The 20,881-nt window shown below is 44.0% G+C and overlaps 1 protein-coding gene across 2 annotated transcripts; it reads left to right on the top strand.

The window, feature by feature from the left end:
• Positions 1–761: 761 nt before the first annotated feature.
• Positions 762–19,910, top strand: znf219 (zinc finger protein 219). Of its 2 annotated transcripts, XM_063900905.1 has the most exons (5): positions 762–869; positions 10,186–10,270; positions 10,513–12,910; positions 13,398–13,544; positions 15,125–19,910. In XM_063900905.1, exons 3-5 carry the CDS (start codon positions 10,516–10,518, stop codon positions 16,306–16,308), a joined length of 3,726 nt encoding a protein of 1,241 aa, XP_063756975.1. In that variant the 5' UTR covers positions 762–869; positions 10,186–10,270; positions 10,513–10,515; the 3' UTR covers positions 16,309–19,910. The 2 variants fall into 2 exon arrangements, with proteins under 2 accessions (XP_063756975.1, XP_063756976.1); XM_063900906.1 differs by lacking the exon at positions 13,398–13,544.
• The last annotated feature ends 971 nt before the right edge of the window (positions 19,911–20,881 follow it).

The following is a 20,881-nucleotide window of genomic DNA, read 5'->3' as shown; positions in this document are numbered from 1 at the left end:
GTTGGATTAGACTTGCACCTGCTACAACTAAGCCATCGGCAACTGAATAAAAAGTGGGTGCAGCCATGTGAAGTGTGTTTTACAAGGTCAATGTGAAACAATGATTATTACCAGAGAGCACTTTCACTTTAGCTGGCCTAGAAAGTCACATTTTAACTGCTTTGAAGTAAAGTACCACCAAAGTGACATTTAGCACTAGTTTCCCACGGCTGCTATTTTTTTTAACTGGGGACCCCCTGGAAACCTCCCCTCGGGACTCCCGGTTGTCCCTGGGCCTCATGTTGGGAACCTTACATCCAACTATGTGCACTTTTGTATCATCCCCTCCTGGAAGTGGCCATGTGCTTCCGGGGTTTGCTCACCACAACATTTAAAAGCTGCCTCTTGTCATCACTTTCAACACACACTTCAGTCGGTGTGAAACTTTTCTTCTTCTTCTTCTTGGGAAATAAAAAAAATGTCTCTCCAAAAGTGTCACCCCAGATGCCATATTTAGGATACAAATGTGAAGGAGATGACAACGTTGTAAAATGGTGCCCGTGCCGAGATTATAATTAACATTTCCAACCTACATCACTCTCCCTCCCACTTCTCTCCCCCCTATTCACCCAGTCCTGTACAATAAATGGGAAAAAATGCAAGAAGAAAGGAGAGAAAGGGAGAAGGAAAAGAAAGGGAGATGGAGGAGGAGAGACTGAGAGAGAGAGGGAGAGAAGAGGGTGACCAAACGGAGGGAGGAGGGAGGGGGGAAACGGCGTATGCTTGTATACAACCCTGATTTCCATTTTTTTCCCAACTCGTAATGTATTTAATTCAAGTGAAACGTAATCATGACGTGTCGTGTCATTAATCTCCTCGCCGCCTCTCCCGTAAGTACACTGAGTCTTTACTTTCAACATATATCCTATATCTCCATTTATCTACTTACATTTTATCCACCTCTCTGTTTACATGGACACTTTTATGCATGGTGGCGTGAAACCAAGGGGATGAAACATTTCCCAAATTGTTGTATTTATTTATCGCGACTCTTTTTTTCCTCTCTTTGCTCCTCACACACACACACACACAAACGGGATAATGGCCAATATAGTTGTTGTTGTGTTTCATCGCGTGTGTATGCTACGAGTGTGTGAGTGAGTGATTGGCATGTCTGTATGTTGTATGTAATGTATGTAACCCGCGCGCTCCGGACCACTTTACGTGTGTGTCATGTATGTTAACAGGCGCGCGTGGCCGACATGCATGTAGCCTCCTATAGCCCGTGACATGACAAAAAAAAAAAAAAATCCGGGAAAATGCACCGTTTCCGCACATAATTCAGAAAACACTCGGTGTAACATTTGGAATAAGTCCATTCGGGGTGTCAAGTCGAAATGAAAATGGTCGCGAGAGCAGGAAAAAGTCACTCGGAGTGGTTAAAAATGTATTTCTTTTTAATTCGCGTAACTTTTTAAACCAAGTTGTGTTCGTGTATTTCTATGCAGCGTGAGGGGAAACCAGTTGAGAAATTCGCCAGCGTTATGACCTCTTCTTCCATATCCCGTTTTAACCTCTCCCCCCCAAAAAAAGTAGCTTTTACTAAAAGGGGCACAAGTTCTCGGTGCGTAACGAGAGGGTTCGATAAGCCGCAGACGTGTTGTCCAGGCGTAAAAGTGGATTTTTGCGTGTTAGCAAGTTGAATCACAAAGCGTAATTTGTGGGAATATGCGATTAGCTTGACTAATTCTTTTGTTGGACGCACATTAGGCATTGTGTAGCGCATTGTTTTCCAGATAAGCACCGCCACTTTCATTTGGGATGTGCGCAAAAACGCACCCGCGAGCTCTAATAGTGTTTTATTTCACCTTATACGTTTGCCCACCTTTTACTACAATGTTTACTACTACCCGTTTAGTTGTCCTAACATCACCTCCTGTGTCTACAAGCTCAGAAAGTAGCAAGTGTGGCATGCAAACGCTGTGGCTGTGTGTGTGCAAAAACGCCAAAATGTATTCTGGATTAGAGAAGTTACCGGTTTTTTAAAAAACGAGGGGTTTTTTTGGTCGCTTTTTGGGGACTGGTGTCGGTTTGGGAGATTGGCAGAGGGACTCGAGATGAAATCCATGATGGCACTTTCTTCCTCCCTGCTCGCACACTCGTCTTTTTCCCCTCCCTTAATCTTTTGTATAGAAAATTTAAGAACAAAATGGAGCAGGGGAGAGAGCGATAGATAGGCTGACATGACACACACGACTTCTCCAAAGTACATCCCACTGTTTGTGATCTTTAATCGCGTTTTTTGGACGCGGTTTTGTGCCTTCTGCGGACAGGGTTAATCTCATTTTCGCGGAGGGTGTTTATAAATGCATTGTTTGTTGATGGTTATTTATTTCATTAATGTGCCTCCTAATTGAGATGGCCGCGAGAGAGAAGAGGGGAAAGAGCGACTGAAAATGGTTGCACGTTATTGACGCACATCACAGGGGCGAGGAGGAAATTCCTCATGAGATAAGGCGCAGACGTGTCATCTGGGTTGACCAAAGACACTCCTGTCGCCTTTTCCACATCCAATGGAATATGTTTAGGGATCCTGAAATGCCCTATTTTTACATCCACCCCTAAATGTCACACTTTTTGAGAGCGTGTGCATAGTGGAAGTAGGTTGACATTGCTGGCTTGTCCTATAAACAGGGATTTAGTGGAGAAGCAGCTTTTTTTATACACACTCTAAATCAAATAAACCTATATCACATCTAAACAAATCTCCTGGGATTTTAAAGCACATATGATATATAGAACACATAGAGAAATATATCCTAATATCCTTCTTTAAATAAGTGATTTTGTCCCATTAGAGACTTTCTGTAGTTTTTCTGAAATCTAAATCAGTGTTTTCCGTAATAATAATGAATCCCCCTAATATTAAAAACTAAACAAATCTCCTGGGATTTGAAAGCAGATATTCTATGACACAAATAGAGACATTTTGACATAGATCCTTCTTTTAAATAAGTGATTTGGCTCATTAGAGTGACTTTTTGCAGTTTTTCTAAAATCTAATCCATGTCCAGTCTTACCGGAAACTAATACGCCTAAGAAAACTAAAGTTGAAGAGAATATGTCGTAAAAGTATCCCTCCACAGGTACATCTGCTTTCCATACTAGCTGATGATTTCACAAACCCTCCCCAGGAACTCACTGTGCTCTCAACCCTGAAATACTGGCCCCATGTTATAAAGACTCTAATGGTTTCCCCTCATTCAGACCCTCTCTCTGCTCAAGTAGTATCCTCCTCCTCCTCCTCCTCCTCCTCCTCCGCCTTTGCCACCATCAACGCCGCCCTCCTCCCCATCTTTGTACATACTGTACTGTACTTGAGGGGGCACATACACCCCATCCAGGTGGCTCTTGGGGGACGAGATTGTGCGGGAGGGTAGAAAGACACAGAGAGAGTAAAAGGGAGAGGAGTGGAGCACCAATCAAGGCTTCTGATTGATATAATTGGGTCATTAGTGCGCTGCGGGAGAGGCACCTGCTTGCCCTCAGTTAGGGAGAAGCTACAGCATTGTGACATTTTGAGACTGCTGAGAGTTCTGCTGCCTGCTCGGGATTAGAGTGTATTTAGAGCATTAGGGTCTTACTTAAATAGTACGCCAGTTGTGCCACTTGTATCGAGTTTGCAGACCAAACCGATTCGTACAATGAACAGGTAGATCTCTCGACTCCACTGGCTGAAATTAAAGCGTAATTTGGGGAGCAGAGTGAGCTAAGCGGGTCACAGCGGCGGTAAAGGAGCCCACTGCGGTTTGAAACAGCAGGTGGAGGAAAAAATAGAGCCGCGATGGTGAGATTTTTTAAGAGATCTGAGGGAGAGGTTAGTAAGTAGATAGGCAGGAAATATTAAGGCATCCATGTAAAAACCTGCTTTCTACGTCTACGTGCATCGGACAATTGTTGTAACTTCCTTAAAAAAACAAGTCAATTTGATGAAAACTCTGCAGTCATTGGCCAAGTAGGAGAAAATGAGAAGCAAGTTAGGTTAAAACTTCTCTCAAGTTCTCTTTTTCTTTTGTTATACAACTTTTTTTGGCACTTTTCACATGTAAAACCGAATGCAACATGACCAAAGTTTGTCCGAAAGTGCGCGTCATTATGCCTGGTTTTTGCATATTGCCCCTATTGATTTTACGCCCTGACATTTGAACGCTTGACATCCCAGACAACTAGTTATTTTTAAGTATGACCTCACCTCAAGACTCACATCCCCTGACAAAGGAACTCAGAGCTGCTGGCGGACAGAAAAGTAGTCCCTAACTTCCACCATAATCGATTAATCCTTTTTGATGGACACTCACATATAGTGAGTGTATATAAATAAATTAAAGTGTAATTGCATGTGCGTGTAGGAAGGTGTTACTAAGAAAGAGAACACATGCTCAGCAGATTTCCCCTGGGTGAGCTCAGAATCAACCTGCATTAACCGTTTCTATTTTGCTCAATAGGTGCGCACGTGTCGGAGATAGGTGATACACTTATTCCACAAGGGGGTCACGGTGTTGGGTCAGCTTCCCAGGGGATTGTGGGTAGTCTGCATCTTGCTCAAGGAAAAGGGGGGTTTGAGAATGTATGAAATATAGAGGACTTGATTGACAGTTTTAAGGACATATTTGGATTTTTGACTGGAAATAAAGGCGTCATGTAGGCGTTTTGTTTAACCTGCCCCTTCATTTGATTTTCCTCTCAGCCCCTGCAGGTGCATTTATTGTGCCTTTTAGAAAGAAAACATCCGCTTATGACATTTGCACGCTCCAAACCAATTACTTCTTTTTTTTTTTAAAGGCCTGTATCCTCTAATCCAGAATCATAGGAGTCAGTCTGCATGACTCGGAGCGACAGCCTTCGTTTCTCTGCAGAGACGCTGTGATGCTTCCAACGTTCAGATTCTCAGATCTGGCAACCGTCGAGTCGCTCTCACTACGGCGCTTTAGCGACTGCGGGGAAAGTGATCGGCTCGTGTTCTCCACTGCAGGAGGAATTCATTCAGAAAGAGCAGCAGCAACAGCTTGAGAGGAGATAGAAGCGTAGAGGATAAGGATGAATGGATGTAAGGATGAATGGAATAAAAGCAGTAGGATAGTGTCATATAAACTGGAGTAAAGCAGGAGAAAGTGGCAAAACTAAACATTTTTTTTCCACTTTTTCATCCAAGTGGATCCTTGAATCGAGCAAAAGATGGAAACTGTGGAACGATTGAGACTTTTATGTATCATTTCCAAACTTATCCTTTATAAAACACCCCAGAAGTGGTCAATATTCTGTATTTTAAGGACACTTTTTCCCAAAACCATCAATTGTAGTTACATTTTGAAACCAGGAATGATCTCTGATGGCACTTTAACTTTCATTTCCAGACCAAAACATCACACAAAAGTTCCTGTACTCCACTCATTTCTTTACAGTAAGTGGTGGTAGAGGCACAGTGTGAGACTCCCCCCCTTATCACTGCTGAAGACGAAGGAAGGGGGGTGGGGGGGGCGCCAGCCACACAAAGTTTGAGCGAAGCCGGGAGTGAAGCAAGGGGGGTTCAGGGAAAGGTGAAGTTAAGGAAATGAATACCGTCTGTGGGGAAGTTCGCCCCGTGACCACGCGATAAAAACCACAGGACCAAATTATACTGTACCGCACAGCGAGCCGACTTCCCCCTCTCTTCCTTCCTTCCATCGCTCATCCTCTCTTTCAGATTTTTTTTTTTGTGGTCAGTCTCTCATACTCCCACTTATCCCCGAAGGACACCTCACCTCGCACACGCTTCATCACATGAGAGTTCAAGTAATACAGCTGGAGGAAAGGTACACTTTATGGACTGAAGTACCCGCAAAAACACACACCAGATAGACGGTTTATTTTATGCCCTACAGCTCAGGCCCAAGACCTTGGAGGTGCCTATTTTTAGATTAATAGGAGGAGATGTCCAACAAACACACACAGATAAAGGTAGTTGGTGTATCCCCTGTTGACTCTTTATTGTGTTACGAGCCCCTAACCTGTTCTTCAGGCCGCCAAAGGGCCGGCAAAATAAATTGCAGGGTGATTAACAAGGTCTCAAAGAAGCAAAAAAACATTTATGCCACAGAAATCCATCCGCCTCTTTGTCAGATCTGTTTTCCTGGTGAAATACTGCAGTCCTTCTTAAACTATAAACACTATCAAAACTGGAATAGCACTCGCCGAGACCTCCACGAAGGCCCCCGGTGCATTCACATGCTCTACGTATGGTCCCGTTTACCAAAGTTAGGGAGTCATGATTGTAGTGTGTTCAAGTTGTGATTAAAAATGGACACTATAAAGATGTGTTGTAGCTCAATGATTAGAGCATTTAACAATCAAGTTCTCCAAATTTAGGGGGAATTCTCCCAATTGGGAAGTCATTTTTCAGATTGTCCAGACACCCCATGAACGCAGCAAAAATGCACCATCTTGCAATGTTAATGAAAGTGAAATCTAACGTCTGTTTCAGCCTCAAAATGTCATGGTTCCTGCCTTCCTCCATGCTCTATCCTTCCACCAAGTTTCTTACGAATCAGATCAGTAGATTTTCTGTAATCCTGCTCACTTGCAGACATACGAACCGAGCTGAAAACAAAACCTCCCAGGCGGGGGTAATAACTATTAAAATGAAAAAAACAAACAAAGAAAGGCAAATCGCACTCCGAAGAGCCCACAGACTTAATTATGCAAACTGTGACAAGTTGTTGCAAGTAGGTATCGCTCGGCTATAAAAGCTAACAAGCCAAAAAAAATAGTACAGGCAACACACACCGTGCACTCGTGAAACACAGCCTATAACATTCACACTCATTAATGTAAAGCTGAGCAGATGTACTCCTTCCTGCCCACACACACACACACTTGGTTAAAGACACTAAGTGAAAGGCAATCACACCCTAACATTACAATTACGAAGTGTAGCGTTCTGGCGTGTACGAACATGCGCCCCCTTCACAATAAAAGCATACCGCTCTATGGATATTTACACACTGACATCAAAACCCCCCAAAAATAAACTTGTCTGAACATATTGTGCTCCTACTCCCTCTGCAACTATGTATCGAGGATGTGATGTGTGAGTCAGCAAACTTCCCCCTTCTTTCCCTACACACACACACACACACACACACACACACAGACACACACCTTGTGACATAAGAGCAGCCGCATTTAAAATGTGACGGCGTTTTGATGGGCTAAAAAAAGAAAGTTGGCATGTTGACCCCCCCGTCGTAAAAACTAATTTGCAGCCAAGGTAATTCAGCTCTTTAACATCAGTTATCTTAGTGCCCACAAAGATACACTGCAATTACCGTAATGACAACATCATGGCAATGCTCAACACCACGAGGATGTGCCTTTAAAGCTGTCATTACCGTGGGAATTGAAATGATGTGCACCTACACCGCACATTTCAGGGTCAAAGAAGAAGAAGGGAAAGAAAGCAAGTGAAACAGCCGTTTAAATACGCTGGAAAATAAATAAATCCATCGTTCAAGTTGGTTTTTTTGTGCAAAAATGGGAGAAATAAGGCCGTTTTGAGCCTTCTGCATATGGAGATTTTCGGATTTTCGGTTCTGAATCATATTAAAGTGACCGTTTTTGAACTGATTAAACAAACAACATGGATTTTGAGAAACTGTGCTGGGCATTTGTCCCTATTTTCTGAGATTTTAAAGATGAATCGATAATGAAAATACTCAATTACAGCCCATTCAGAATCAGCTCACGTCAGAATTATCATTTAGCCTGAAAAAAAATACTAAATGCAATTCGATTTCTCCTTCGTTTTGCAAAACTGCTGCATGCATCACCTCTGACATCCTTTAAAGATGAGGATAACACCTTGTGCAGCACCACCACAAACCATTTCTGTGCATATAAAAGTATTTAGAGTGTGCAGATTGGGGTTGAATTGCATTTGTTTGTGATGCAGACGAATGTGTCTCGGAGCGTGTCCTGAGGTGGTGAATTCAGCCGGTTCCTCACTGCTTTTCTTGCTTCATTAACACCTGAGTTGCATGCGCTTCTGCTCCGCCTGATTCCAATCTGATTTCTGTCCCTCAGACGCCCCAACCCCCTTTTTTCCCCTGCATCCATTGCTGCACCTTATCTCCCGCTCTCCATCTATCCTAATTTTCTTTATTGGCATGGCCGGGCCGGTGGTTGACGACAGCCTCCGTCACGCTGGAACAATGCATTGTGATGCTGATATTCATATGATAATGCCATCAGACTTAACACTGCCGCAGATACATTTAGAGACTCCCTTTTTTCTTCCCGTGTCTCATTCTGTCTGAATGCATGTACAATAATGTGTTGCTTTTGAAATTATTTTTAAATCTGTTGTTCTCTCTCATGTTACTGCCACTCCACCACTCTAATTTCTCTCCCATTCTCTGTCTCTTTGCCCTTTCTTTCTTCCCCCTTTTTCCCTCAACACCCTGCTGGCAATCGCATTAAATCATTTTCATTCACATGGTTTCTGACAATGTTTTTTTTTAGTTTTTTTTTTTTTATGCTGCCCAGTTTGTAACTGCACTGTGTGTTTCTCTCCGTCTCTCCCTTTCTTTCTCTCTGTCTGCCTCCTTTCTCATTTTTCGCTCTTCGCCATGTTGGCAGGGCCCAATCTACCAGCTGATATCAGCATTCCCTGGCACTCTGCCAACTGGCAACACTGCAGGAGAGAAAGAGAGAGAGAGGGAGAGAATGAAAGAAAATTAGTGAATAATAGACGGAGCGAGGGAGGGAGGGAGGGAGGGAGGGATAGAATGAGAGGGGGATGGGAGGAGTGTAAATCGGGGGAAAGAAAGGCAGAGGGGAAAGGAAGACAGGGACAGAAAGAACAATAATGGTGGATTAAGAAAGGACTGTGTGTGTGTGTGTATGTGTGTGTGTGTGTGTGTGTGTGTGTGTGTGTGTGTGTGTGTGTTCATGTGATTGATATGGTGTGATATCCCTGTGAGTCATGGCTGAGCTAAAATGTCAACTGGCTACATGAAAATCTCTTTGTCATCCAGGCTCAGACAAACACACACATATACACAAATCCAGCAGATCATATAAACACATATGTGACCAAGGCGCTGCATGTATAGGCGACACACCTGCGAGTGCAGATGTTCCGTTGTTTTTCCACAATGATTGATGACCTTTTGTTTTGTTGTGGGAGCCTCTGCTGCTCCTCAACCCCGCCGAATGATGGACGAAAACAGCCGATGTGCATAAATCCGGTCTAACTGATGCAAACTGCTGTGCACTGGAAATATTTGGGGCGTGTGAGCCTGCTTGCCAAAATGCTTGTGTGTTCAATATGCTGTATATCACACTTTACATTTCAGCTGACTCTGTAATCTGGGGTGACGGTTGCAGTGCAGTCAACACAACAGCAGAATAAGCTTGCATTTGTACATTACTTAAACAAGAAAGCATGACTAAGCAGGGTCAACGCGCCACACCCAGGCAGTAGATTTAACAAATATTGTTGTGCATGATGGTGTGTGTACAGTCCTGATTTGAGTAAAAACTTGCTACTGTTGGAGCGCACAGGAAGGGTGTGTGGGGAAGTCAAAACATTGCGCGCCCATCCTGTTTGGGACAGTCCATGTCCTGTGGTGGTACCCTTAACTCCTAAACACACACACACACAACAAGCCGATGCACAATCACACTCCGACTAATCATCCCATATGTGCGAACAGTATGCTGCCAGTGCATTGTCAGCCCATGCAGCAGGCAGAACAGGTGCACACCTGTTACACATTCAAGCGCATGCATACACCTATGCAGACTGAGGAGCAAATGGAGATCAAATAAAGATTTGCTTTGTACTTAACATTTACATGCATTAAAAACCCCCGCTGCTGTGAATGCGTTTGATTACCATTCATGATGGAATACATTCAAAGGGACTCAAATTGGTTTTCATCCTGTTTGACAAATCAGCTACCTGCAGTTCAACGCTCATTATATCAAATTTACAGCTTCATGACCCTGATATTCACTCAGAAAAATAAAGTCTTTAGTAAGATAATGGCTTCGATAATGTGCTAAAATGTGTTTGAAGCTATTTAATTTCAAGTTAGATTTTTGATTGCAAATAACTAATCTATCCGCATGAAGTCTTATTTTTTTTTTGCTTGCTTTTGTCCCCAGAATATTAAAGGAGGAGGCTGCCACAGAAGTGCGTCCCCCTTCAGCTTAGACCCTAAAGAATGGCATAACATCTCAAACACTTCTGGTAATATTAACTACACACTTACAGACAAGGGAACCTGTTATGCAAACGAATACCATTTTAATATGTCTATTTTTTGGCTGTTTTCCAGACCTGGTCAAGGTCAATGTTACAGCTAAAGATAATTATGCACAACATGCAAATTTAACCTTTTCCTCGAGGTTTATAAAGTTGTAACGCCTCTTAAGTCATCAGTTCCACTCACTATCTGCCTCTCTCCTTCTCTCTGTGTTTTGTACTGATAGAGGATGGATTCCCCGCCAGAGTGTGTGTTGTCTCTTTCATGTGAGCAGCCCCAGTCTCCTCCAACATTGCCATCCCTAGACCACAGCCCCCAGGCGTCTTCTCCTCACACCCAGCTCTCTCTACCTGACAGCCCCGTCATCCTGCCCATTCACAGCCCTGAACCCTCTCCCCAGAGTCCAGACAGCACGCCTTATTTCCCCCACTCTCCGTTTCCCCTCCTCGAGGACACCAACAACAACCACCACCACGATGTCGATGAAGAAGACGACGAGGAAGGGCTTGATGGAGTTCCTCCGTCCCCAACCCCGACGGTGGCTCTGTTCCCAGGAGGAGGGGGACAGGAAGCTGGTTGCAGCCCTACTTTGGACTCCTCTCCACCAGCCACACCGTCAGCGCCACTCCTCGGGTTTGGAGCCCTGGAGCTGGCCCTATCGTCTGGGCAGAGTGGAAACTGCAATGATGAGCTAGATCTCCAGCTGTTCCAGAAAGATACTGTCACCAAGGCGATACCTGGAGTGGGAGGGCCTTCAACAGGGCCTGCACTCAGGTTTCCCTGTCATGTGTGTGGAAAGAGGTTCAGATTCCAAAGCATTTTGTCTCTTCATGCTCGAGCTCATAGTCTGGACCGAGACCGCCGAGCTACAGCCCTGTACAAGACTGCAGTCCCTTCAGCCCCCCTAAAGCAGCACCTCAAGATCCAACAGAACCACAAAGACTTGATCAAAAACCACCGGAGCCACCCAAACCAGCGTATACTGCCAGGGACCCTCATGCAACATCTCACTGAAGACGAGGATGTTGATGGTGAGGTCAAAGGTCTACATGACGACTTACAGAACCCAAACTTTCTACTGGATGACAGCACACCGTTGACCCCTCCACTCACAGAGGATCCCGTTTCTGTGACCCCTCCCTATTCTTCTACCATCGGGGAGGGTGGGTCTAATCCCACAGCGCCTACGTTTCGCTGCCATGCCTGCAAAGGAAAATTCCGCACAGCTTCGGAGTTGGCGCGCCACGTCCGCATACTCCACAACCCGTATAAATGCACTCTTTGTCCTTTCTCTGCCAGCCAAGAAGAGAGCCTGGCATTTCACTTGCAGGAGTGCCACCCTTCCCCCGAGGTACCTGCCCTGCCACTGTCCTTTAATTCCAGGCAGGTCATTGCCACCCCTGATACTCCAATGCCCACACCCACCCATACCCCAGCCCCAACCCCGAGTACCCAACCGGTGACAGCGGCAGCTACAGCGGCAGCATCCCCCACACTGCCTGCGTTTCGCTGTGAAGTTTGCGGACAGCGGTTTACCCAGTCTTGGTTCCTGAAGGGACACATGCGAAAGCACAAGGACTCCTTGGACCATAAGTGCCAGGTATGCGGCCGTGGCTTCAAAGAGCCTTGGTTTCTCAAAAACCACATGAAAGTTCATCTCAACAAGCTTGGGCTGAAAGCAGGGTTAGGAACCCTCGGGGGATCCGGGGTTGCAGAGCAACAAGCCAAAGGCTCTGCTAGTAATCAATCCCTCAACGCCCTCTATTCAAGCCTGCTTCTGGCCCAGCAGAGAGGAGGTAGAGGTGGACAAGGAAGATCAGAGAGGGAAACTGGAGGCAGAATGGGGATGGGCTCCAGCAAGTCAGCCATCCTGGGCTACCTTGGATTGCCTAATGATGGCAGTGGGGCCAGCTGCATGGAGAGACTTCAAGCAGTGGCTCAGGTGGCAGAGATGGGAAATGGTGGTGGTGGCGGCATTGGTGGCTCAGGAGTAGGGGATTCAGGAAGAGGAGGAGGGTCAACTAGAGGAGGGGGCACAGGTGAAACTACCGCATCCATTTCTGAAGGAGGGGACCAGGCAACTTGGTGGCAACTGGTGGCTCGCAGCCTGGCAGTAGCTCAGCAGCAGCAGCAGCAGCAGCAGCAGCAACAGCAACAGCAGCAGCAGCAGCAGCAACAGCAGCAGCAGCAGCAGCAGAGGCCCCAGCAGCGAGGCCAGCAGCAGGGCCAGCGAGCCCCGGGTCGCGGCTCTGTGATCACAGAGGCCGACCAAGTCAGGGCATACCTCGGAGGCCTTGAGCCAAGAGAAGAGTCTGGCGGAGCAGGAGGACCTTGGGAATGCCCAGACTGTGGAAAGCTTTTTCGCAGCCTGCAGCAGGTGGTGGTTCATGCTCGCGTTCACACCCAGAGGCCCCAGAAAGGAGGAGGCGGTGAAGAGGAGGGAAATAGTAGTCGTAGAGGAGCGGGGCTTGGAAGAGGAGGCGGCAGTGAAATGAGGCAGGAGTCTCAGCTACACGGTGGTGGATCCCAACAAACAGGAGGAGGGAGACAGGAATCAAAACTACACGGTGGTGGATCACAAGCAGAAGCAGCAACGGGGTTCCACTCTGTCTCAACCTTCAAAGGTACAATCACACGAGCCTCTCTCTACTTTTTGGGTGGTGTTTGTTTGTTTGCTGGGTTAGAAAACAGGTTTACACATACGAGGAATATGCCTCAGTGTATATGCATACAGAAACACTTAAAGAAGATAAATTGTAAACAGAAATAACCAAAAATGAATAAGAAACAAAAGATACTTTACATGAAAAACGATATACAGAATACTATGATAAAATACTCCCAATAATACAAATAAATATGTGCAGTGTTGTTATGAAAAGTGAAAGGCTGTACAGGTATTAAGAGAGGAAGCTTGTGTTCAAATGTGCAAAAATATCCGGAGGGTGGTGCAGAACTGGCAATACTTACAGGAAATAAATAAAAACGACATACTGTTTGCATAACAATGGTGTTATTATCACTAGAGTGTATTATTTTTATACTGTAAATAGAAGCTCTCGTAGGGCCATGCACACCAGCTGTTATCTTTACATTTTTCTCCACTTACAGGAGAAAATGGCATGACAGCAGTCTCCTCCATACCTTCAGTTCCCAGCAGGGAGCGAGTGCGTGGTAGAGGGATAAAAGACTGCCCCTACTGTGGTAAAGCCTTCCGCTCTTCACACCATCTCAAAGTGCACCTGAGAGTTCACACAGGTGAGAAACTGCTGTGAGTTTAACAAACCACATCTATTTATTGTAACCTTTAGAAAAAAAATCCCTGGAAAGGTTTCATTGAGCATCCTCGCTTTAGCAGCTCTACATTTTTCTTTTTTTAAAACACGTTCACCCGAGAGAGCTGGCCAGCGCTAATGATAGCCCTCTACTGCAGGCGACCGAGCAGCCCCCACTGGAGCAACTCCTGGTTAACTGCCTTGCTCAAGGGTATATTAAGAGCAGTTTTTGAGGAAAAATCAAGCCACTCCAGGGATTACATTTGGTTAAATCTCAGTAAAAATCTCACTTCTATCACTAGCGTGTAACCTCACCACAAAGAAAAAAGGTAATAGTCTCAAGTAAGTTGCCTAACTCTAAATTTGGAAACATTCGGTTGCTTTTTGAGATCAAATATGATGATTTTTATGTTAACATCATGACAGTTTGAGGGTTAATCTTTCAAAAAAATTCACATTATCTGATCCTTTTTGGAAGCAAGTCAATTTGTAGTTGTTCACCTTAAATTGACTTTAACACAGAGGCACTTCAACAGACACTAAAAGGCCTTTTCAACAGTAAATAATAAATAATAATAATAATAATAATAATACATTTCTGGTGATAAGTGAGTAGGACATTAGTGAAAATTGGGAACTCTCACAGCACTCACCCACACTCTTAATTAATGATCCATATTCATAAGACTTTATCAGCATCAGTCATTGCCATTTTTGTATTATTCGTCTCCTGCGCTTGATGTATTCGATCAAAATAAAGACCCCTCTTCTATTCTCTGAGATGCCACCCATCTCCAGCGACTGGAGCACCTCCAAGTCTTTCCAGCAAAGACCGTGCCCAAAAAGCATTCAGTCAAATCTATTTAATACTGTCATTATGAATAACCTTCTATAGCTGACAGGACCAATCGAATCACAGCTGTATTATTCATGATAGCACACCGCTCTTTTTCTCCTATTGCTTTTTGGTGCCATCAAGTGATTACCACATGGTCAGTAATTTAAGTGAAGGCATCAAATTATAATAATACTCTCTTGATATTACAGTCCTCTTGAGATTATTGCCCCTCGAGAGTTTTCCAGCAACAAAATCAAATAGTTCATACATTTGCATGAACATCTGCATTCATCAATAGGGCTGGGGTCTTTGTGTGTTGTATTTCTTCCTGGGAATTAGATAATTTACGCATTTTAGGTCCAATATGTTTCCTGCTGTTGATTTGCCTCCAGCTTGATTCCCCCTCCTCTTTATCTCTCCGAGCAGGGTAATGTGTAATCAGTGATGAAATACTGCCATCTCCCTTTTAAACGTGTCACTACATCTATCACTCTACATGGTTTAAAGAACCATGCCAGTTATTTTGTGAGTTACTGCTGGTGTTTTAAGTTGTAATATCATTTACAAAAGGAAGGTTTCAAAAAGGGTAAGCACTTAAAGTGTAAGTGATGTATTGTGATTGAGCCAAAACATCCTCAAGTAGAGGGTCATTGAGATTTGATATTACGTGTGCTGAAACTCAAGTACCATTTCCTGAATTTTGTGCTGTTTCTTATTTTCTTTAGGTGAGAGACCCTACAAATGTCCCCACTGTGACTATGCGGGTACCCAGTCCGGCTCCTTGAAGTACCACCTCCAGCGGCACCACAGGGAGCAACGCAACGCCCTGTCAGCCTCCTCCAATTCCTCCTCCAGTGGTCTCACCTCCACACTCAACAGTCTGACCTCTGGATCCTCAGGGCTGGCCAAGCAGCGCCGATCCCACCTCAACCATGGCCCGGTCAACCGGGGTCCGACCGACAACGCCTCCTCTCTGCCCAGCCAGCAGTCCTGGCTCCTGGGGCTTCCAGACCAGCGGGAGCACAGGAAGGCCTTGGCGGCTCTAAGGGATGTCGACTTGGAGACACAGTACAGGTATCTCTCCGGGGTGATGGGCGCCCTTTACCAAGGTGGAATGGAAGGAGGCTGGATCAGGGAGTCTCCCCCACCAAAAGCCCCTAAAGTGTCCCGTCGTAAGCCCCTCACTACAAGCCGAATGGTCCAACCGTCAAATGACAAGGAAGGCCCTGCGCCTTCAACTCATGAGGGCGGGTTCGAACCACTGGATCTGTCTCGTCGGCCCTCACCTGGCCTCGGAGGCATGGAGGAGGATGGAGTCATGAGCGTAGGAGAGGGAGGAGTTGTCGGAGTGGATGGAGGAGATAGTTCAACAGGTGTCAAACTGAGCCAGTGTTTGTTCTGCCCTTTCCGTACTTCCTCAGCCGAGCTCATGGCCATGCACCTCCAGGTCAACCACACCAGTAAGTCCAGGCGCAAAAGAGCCCCTTCCACCATCTTGGATGGCGATGGAGCCCTAAAGGCCGCAAAAACCAGGATGGAACAGTCCAATCTCGACTCTCTGACAATATGGAGGAACGCAACCGAGTCCCAGCCACCCCTGGAGGAATGGTCCTCAACAAATGCCAAGACCCTGAACGGGCTCTCTGAGGATACAGAAGACCATCATAACGACATCCTTGACCACCCAGATGTGGCCCCAGGATCCAAGAATTTAAGAGGCGATCTGGCACTCAAGGGAAAGATGGAGGATGATGATGATGAAGACCAAGAGGACGAATTGGATGATAATTTGGAGAACAGCAGTGTGGAGGATTCAGAGGACCAGGATCTGAGGATGTCCCTCGCTCTATCCCCAGCGCTCAGCTCCAACCACATGGTGGGAGAGGAGGAAAGCATCTTAACAGATTAAAATGCTTCGGGATGAAACCATTTTAATTGGAGAGTTCGGTTCAATGTTTCTCAACCACATTTAACAGAGAATTACAGAAAGGGCAGGGAGCTTTGCAGAGCTAACAGGATTCCTGACTCCTGGGGTTTTAAAAAAGGACAGAGAGAAACATCACAGCTGTTATTTTCCCTTCGACATCACTCGTCAACTTCACTTCTGACAGTGTGGCCAACTTCCTGTACAAAAGAGCTTAGAAGTACCTTTTCAGGATTTTGTTTGCCACTTTTTCCATTTTTCTTTGAACTTCTCTCCAAGATGGTTGACTTTTAAGATAATCGCCTATTCGATCAGTTAAAGAACCTTGCATAAAATCGAGCGCATCATTCCACACACATTTATTTTACATTATTAATGGACTGTTTACCCGAAGACTACTATACTGATCGAGCTAAAGCCAGCTGTGAAGAGTTGCTCTCCTGACTGACCACTGAACAGTTCACATTCCTCCTCAAACGACACATATGTTGTTGAGTCCAGAAATGTTCAAGCTGTTAACCTCAGCTAAGATATTTGGTATTATTTTAAAAGGCATGAGGTAACTATTGCAGGCTGCGTGCTTTCCCTCAACTATATATCACTGCCTTGTTTGTCTGAAAAGTGTTTCTACATGATTGTCCTTAAGAAAAACAGAAAGAAACGTTTGTAATATTTTTCTTTTATGAGTTAGTGCCTGTTCATGTGCGTTGTTGAGAGAGTCTCTGCTATTCCTGCACATCGAGGCTCTGATAGGTCATTCATTTTATCTGAATATACAGTTTAAAACAATTTAAGTACAGTATATTTGTTAAAAGTGGTTCTAGGGTGTTGTGAATAGTTAAGTTGTTAAAGAAATGCTACATCGCAGCTTATGTCCTTGACCGAGATGGTAGACGTTTGTGGCTCAGCTCGAAAAGAAAAGAAAAAATACATAATAGGTCATAGACTGAGCTATAAAAAGGGTCACAGTTCAGAAATCAGTGTTTACAATGCCGCCAAATGTGGGTAGGCTTGCCAAGGCAACATAGATGCGTGGAAAATGAACAAAACTAAGAGCGGATGTCTATTTGAGGGCCAAAGGGACGTTGCCCCAGCCCCCGAACACAATCAACTGACACACCCTAAAGAGACAGAGACTTTACAACTGTGTCAAAAAAGAAAAACAATTTCTCCATAGGAGAGGAGATACAAGGTAGAGAACGAGAAAGAAAGCAGGACTAAATCGGAGAAACAACCTGTACTCTTGAGGGTTTGGTGTCTGTTAGACGAGTAGATACCCTCTCTTCTTTTTTATAAGAAAAGACAATGGTAGGAGTAATTATTAAAACACTAACAAATGCATAGACATCCCAGTAGAATATGTGTAGCTTTTATAAAGACAAGAAAAAAAAGCAGACTTTTGTTTATTTTCGTTTCAAGATGCTTACAGAAAAAGGTTATCAATATAGGTAATATTGATTATAATGTTTGTGAGCTAAGACTAGTTGGAATGTCTATACAGAGCACTGTGCAAGGTTTGAGTTCCCAAAGTAGTTGTTTTTATTCTGACTTTATCGATAGACCAAACGTTTTCTCAATGGAAGTCGTCACTTTCTGTTGTTGTTTCAAATGTGTGAAGCCGTGGTTTCGATAGATTTACCCCATCGATTAGTCAAAATCCGTCAATCAGTGTCATAAATATCCAACCATTGAACCGGTTGTTGCAGAAAGTTCACGTTCAAAATCAACGCATCTACTGCTATTAATGAAACCAGTCCGTTATCGTGAATGATTGTGTTCTGAAGGTATATTTAAGTCAAAACATGAATGTGATTCAGTAATATCCCCTCACACTGGTGACTATTTATCCACGTAGACTACTTGTTGATGGGGTTTTCTATGGTTGCAACCACTCCTTAATGTGCATCAATGTGTTTAAGTTCCTTTTTTTAGAGCACCTTATGAGTTTTGTAGTGAAAGTCCCTTAGTGGTGTCTCCTTAACAACTACTGTCAATGCCATCGTGCCTTCTGTTTCAAGCACTTCCTGGTGTATTTTGTAAAACTCACCAAAAGCACTTAGCCTATATCTACACACTCTTTCTTCCTCTCCGTCTCTGTCCTTCCACCTCCCCTCATTTCTCTTCCTCTTCATCACATCCGCTCATTTCCTTAATCTTTTTCTCGTGTCTGTACCTCTTGGCCTCTCTCTCCTGGGGGGGGGGGCCTGTATTCATACATGATTTCTCTCTACTGTTCAGGCCTGATCGGCCTTAAACAAGGTCACTAGGCCTTATTACAATCTAGCATGGCTAGACTCTTGAAAAGAATAGACTACCTAACCTTTAGACAGGTAAATTGTAGATGTAGGGTTAGACTTTTGGTCTTAATACTAACCCTTTGTAAACCAAAGCCCAAGTCTCTTATATTTAATCTTTAAAAAAAGGTGCCAAAACATGTCCTTAGGTGACACTAAAGCAACTTGAAAAACCTAAATAATTCACTTTCTTTCTTTAACCCGTCCTCCTTTCTGTCGTGCTTGCTCTTCCTCCCTGTCGCTCTCTCGTCCGTAAGCTGTCTAAATCTCTAGCACCACTTGAAGGTGACGTGTACTATCTGGTATTGAGGCCTTTATTAGATTTTTATTTCCGTTTGTGTGGTGTTTGTTCAATGCCGTTGAGATGGAAAAATGCTCTTCTTATAATGATAATTATTATTGTTTTGGCATTATGGTTAAAAAAACAAAGAAGAAAAAAAAACAAGAGAAATGTGTTGTTGAATGTTGTACAGATAGCACTAGAGATGTTGTGTTTTTTTAAAGAGAGCACAAACCCGAGTGCTGGTCCCTTCCACTCCTCCCACCGGCAGATGGGAATAAAGCAGCCTGCCAATCAATCTAGATGTCTAATGACGAAAATGTCCAAGGTGATGACACCTTTTCCAAACAAACTTTCTTCTGGAGGTTTGAATGTAAAAAAGGCAGCCTTTGACTCAAACTCCATTCCCAAATTTCTTGCACAACAAAAAAGGCTTTTTAAAAGCAGCACATGTGCCAACAGTTTTTTGAAGATTGTTTTGTCTAGTTACTAAGGTTGAACGTACGCCAGTTATGCCCATTCAAGGTCATGCATTAGATCAGTGGAAGCTCTTCTGAAAGCTACTGAATGAGCCCCTTCTATTCCTCCAAAAATGGACAGTTGGTGAACTTAAACCAACATAATGAAACACCCTTGAGTTTAGTTGGAATAAAAGGCAAAATGGTCTCCAAAACAAACTATCCCTTTACATTTGCACTTCAATAGAATACCATGTGGCTCCGTGTGAAAGTTGCACCTTATCTCCTGATTGTGAATCAGCTGATATCCTATTGACTGATCCTGCGTATACTGTGTCTGTTCTTCTGATCTTACTGAAGGTGTTGTTTCATTGTGAAAAGACAAATCTCCGCCAGGGGAGGGGGCCACGCTGGGTTTGGGCTCTTGTGTAGTTGACTGCCATTGCAGTGAGGGAAAAACTGATCTAACATAGTAGTGACTAATATGACTTTGTGGACAGATAAAAAAATAAAAAATAAAACACATTAGAAATAAATAAACACAAACAAAATAAACCTGTATTTCGTTTTTATGTCTTTCTACACCCGATGCCATTCCCCTTTATTCAATGCTCTTAACCCATGTGAATGTCAATGGGAGTATTTATGATGCTTCAGTACACGGTGTGAATCAAGCAGCTTCAAACAACTCTTAGAGAAGGGGGCCCTCTTGTGGATTTGACTAGAATAACAGGATAGAGGGTCATCATTCCATCTCCAGCTTATTCAAATACGTAGTAAAGGCGTATGAATAAAGACATTTGAGACTAACTGTAATAAGGAAAGTTTGGGGCCTTTGGGAATAGTGTCTGACGTGTTGTCTTGGGATTATGGCTACATGTAATATACTAATAATAACTTTGTTTGTACAGCACTTCCTGTACACAGTTCATGCAGTTCAGAGTGCTTTACAGTAGAAGCAGCACACAACAGAAATAATAATAATACTGTTAGAACAATTTCAGTACATTAACTATAATTTCTATGAGTTTTAATAACTGGAACTGTGTTTTGGCAATAGGTATAGATCATTTATGAGATAAAAAGCCATGTATAGTTGGCTGGGTATAAAATACATGGATGTGATGTTGTTTCTGATGGCTCCCAGCTCCATGGTGAATTGGGAAATGTCACAAATAACAGTGATTTTTTAGATGTTGTTCATGTGATGTCTCAACAATCTGCAGGTTAAACATGACTCTGAGTACACCTTAAGTACCTACACAGGTTAAGGGGCCTTAATGTGAAGCGTCAGTGTACCTCAGCTGTTCTTCCTGACTGCAGCAGAAATATTGTCAACTTTAATGACTCCTGCAGTTTTGTGAGGGTCTCAAGACATCCACTAATGAACCATTTCATAATCACCTGCATCTGAAGAGAGTTTACAGCCTCCAAACCCCAAAGCAGGACTCACTTATGAGATGATTTATGGTGCAACTGCGCCCTCTAGTGGAGACACGTATGAGGGGGTTGAAAATACAACTCCG

Source organism: Eleginops maclovinus, chromosome 14, assembly GCF_036324505.1.
Source record: "Eleginops maclovinus isolate JMC-PN-2008 ecotype Puerto Natales chromosome 14, JC_Emac_rtc_rv5, whole genome shotgun sequence".
NCBI lineage: Eukaryota > Metazoa > Chordata > Actinopteri > Perciformes > Eleginopidae > Eleginops > Eleginops maclovinus.
This window is presented reverse-complemented; position numbering and strand designations above follow the sequence as displayed.

What these genes read in the sequence shown, in the direction of transcription:
- znf219 (XM_063900905.1), top strand. Translation starts at nt 10,516, where the DNA reads ATGGATTCCCCGCCAGAGTGTGTGTTGTCTCTTTCATGTGAGCAGCCC. An exon ending in CTCTGTCTCAACCTTCAAAG is followed by an intron (nt 12,911 to 13,397) that starts GTACAATCACAC and finishes CTCCACTTACAG; the next exon opens with GAGAAAATGGCATGACAGCA. An exon ending in GCACCTGAGAGTTCACACAG is followed by an intron (nt 13,545 to 15,124) that starts GTGAGAAACTGC and finishes TATTTTCTTTAG; the next exon opens with GTGAGAGACCCTACAAATGT.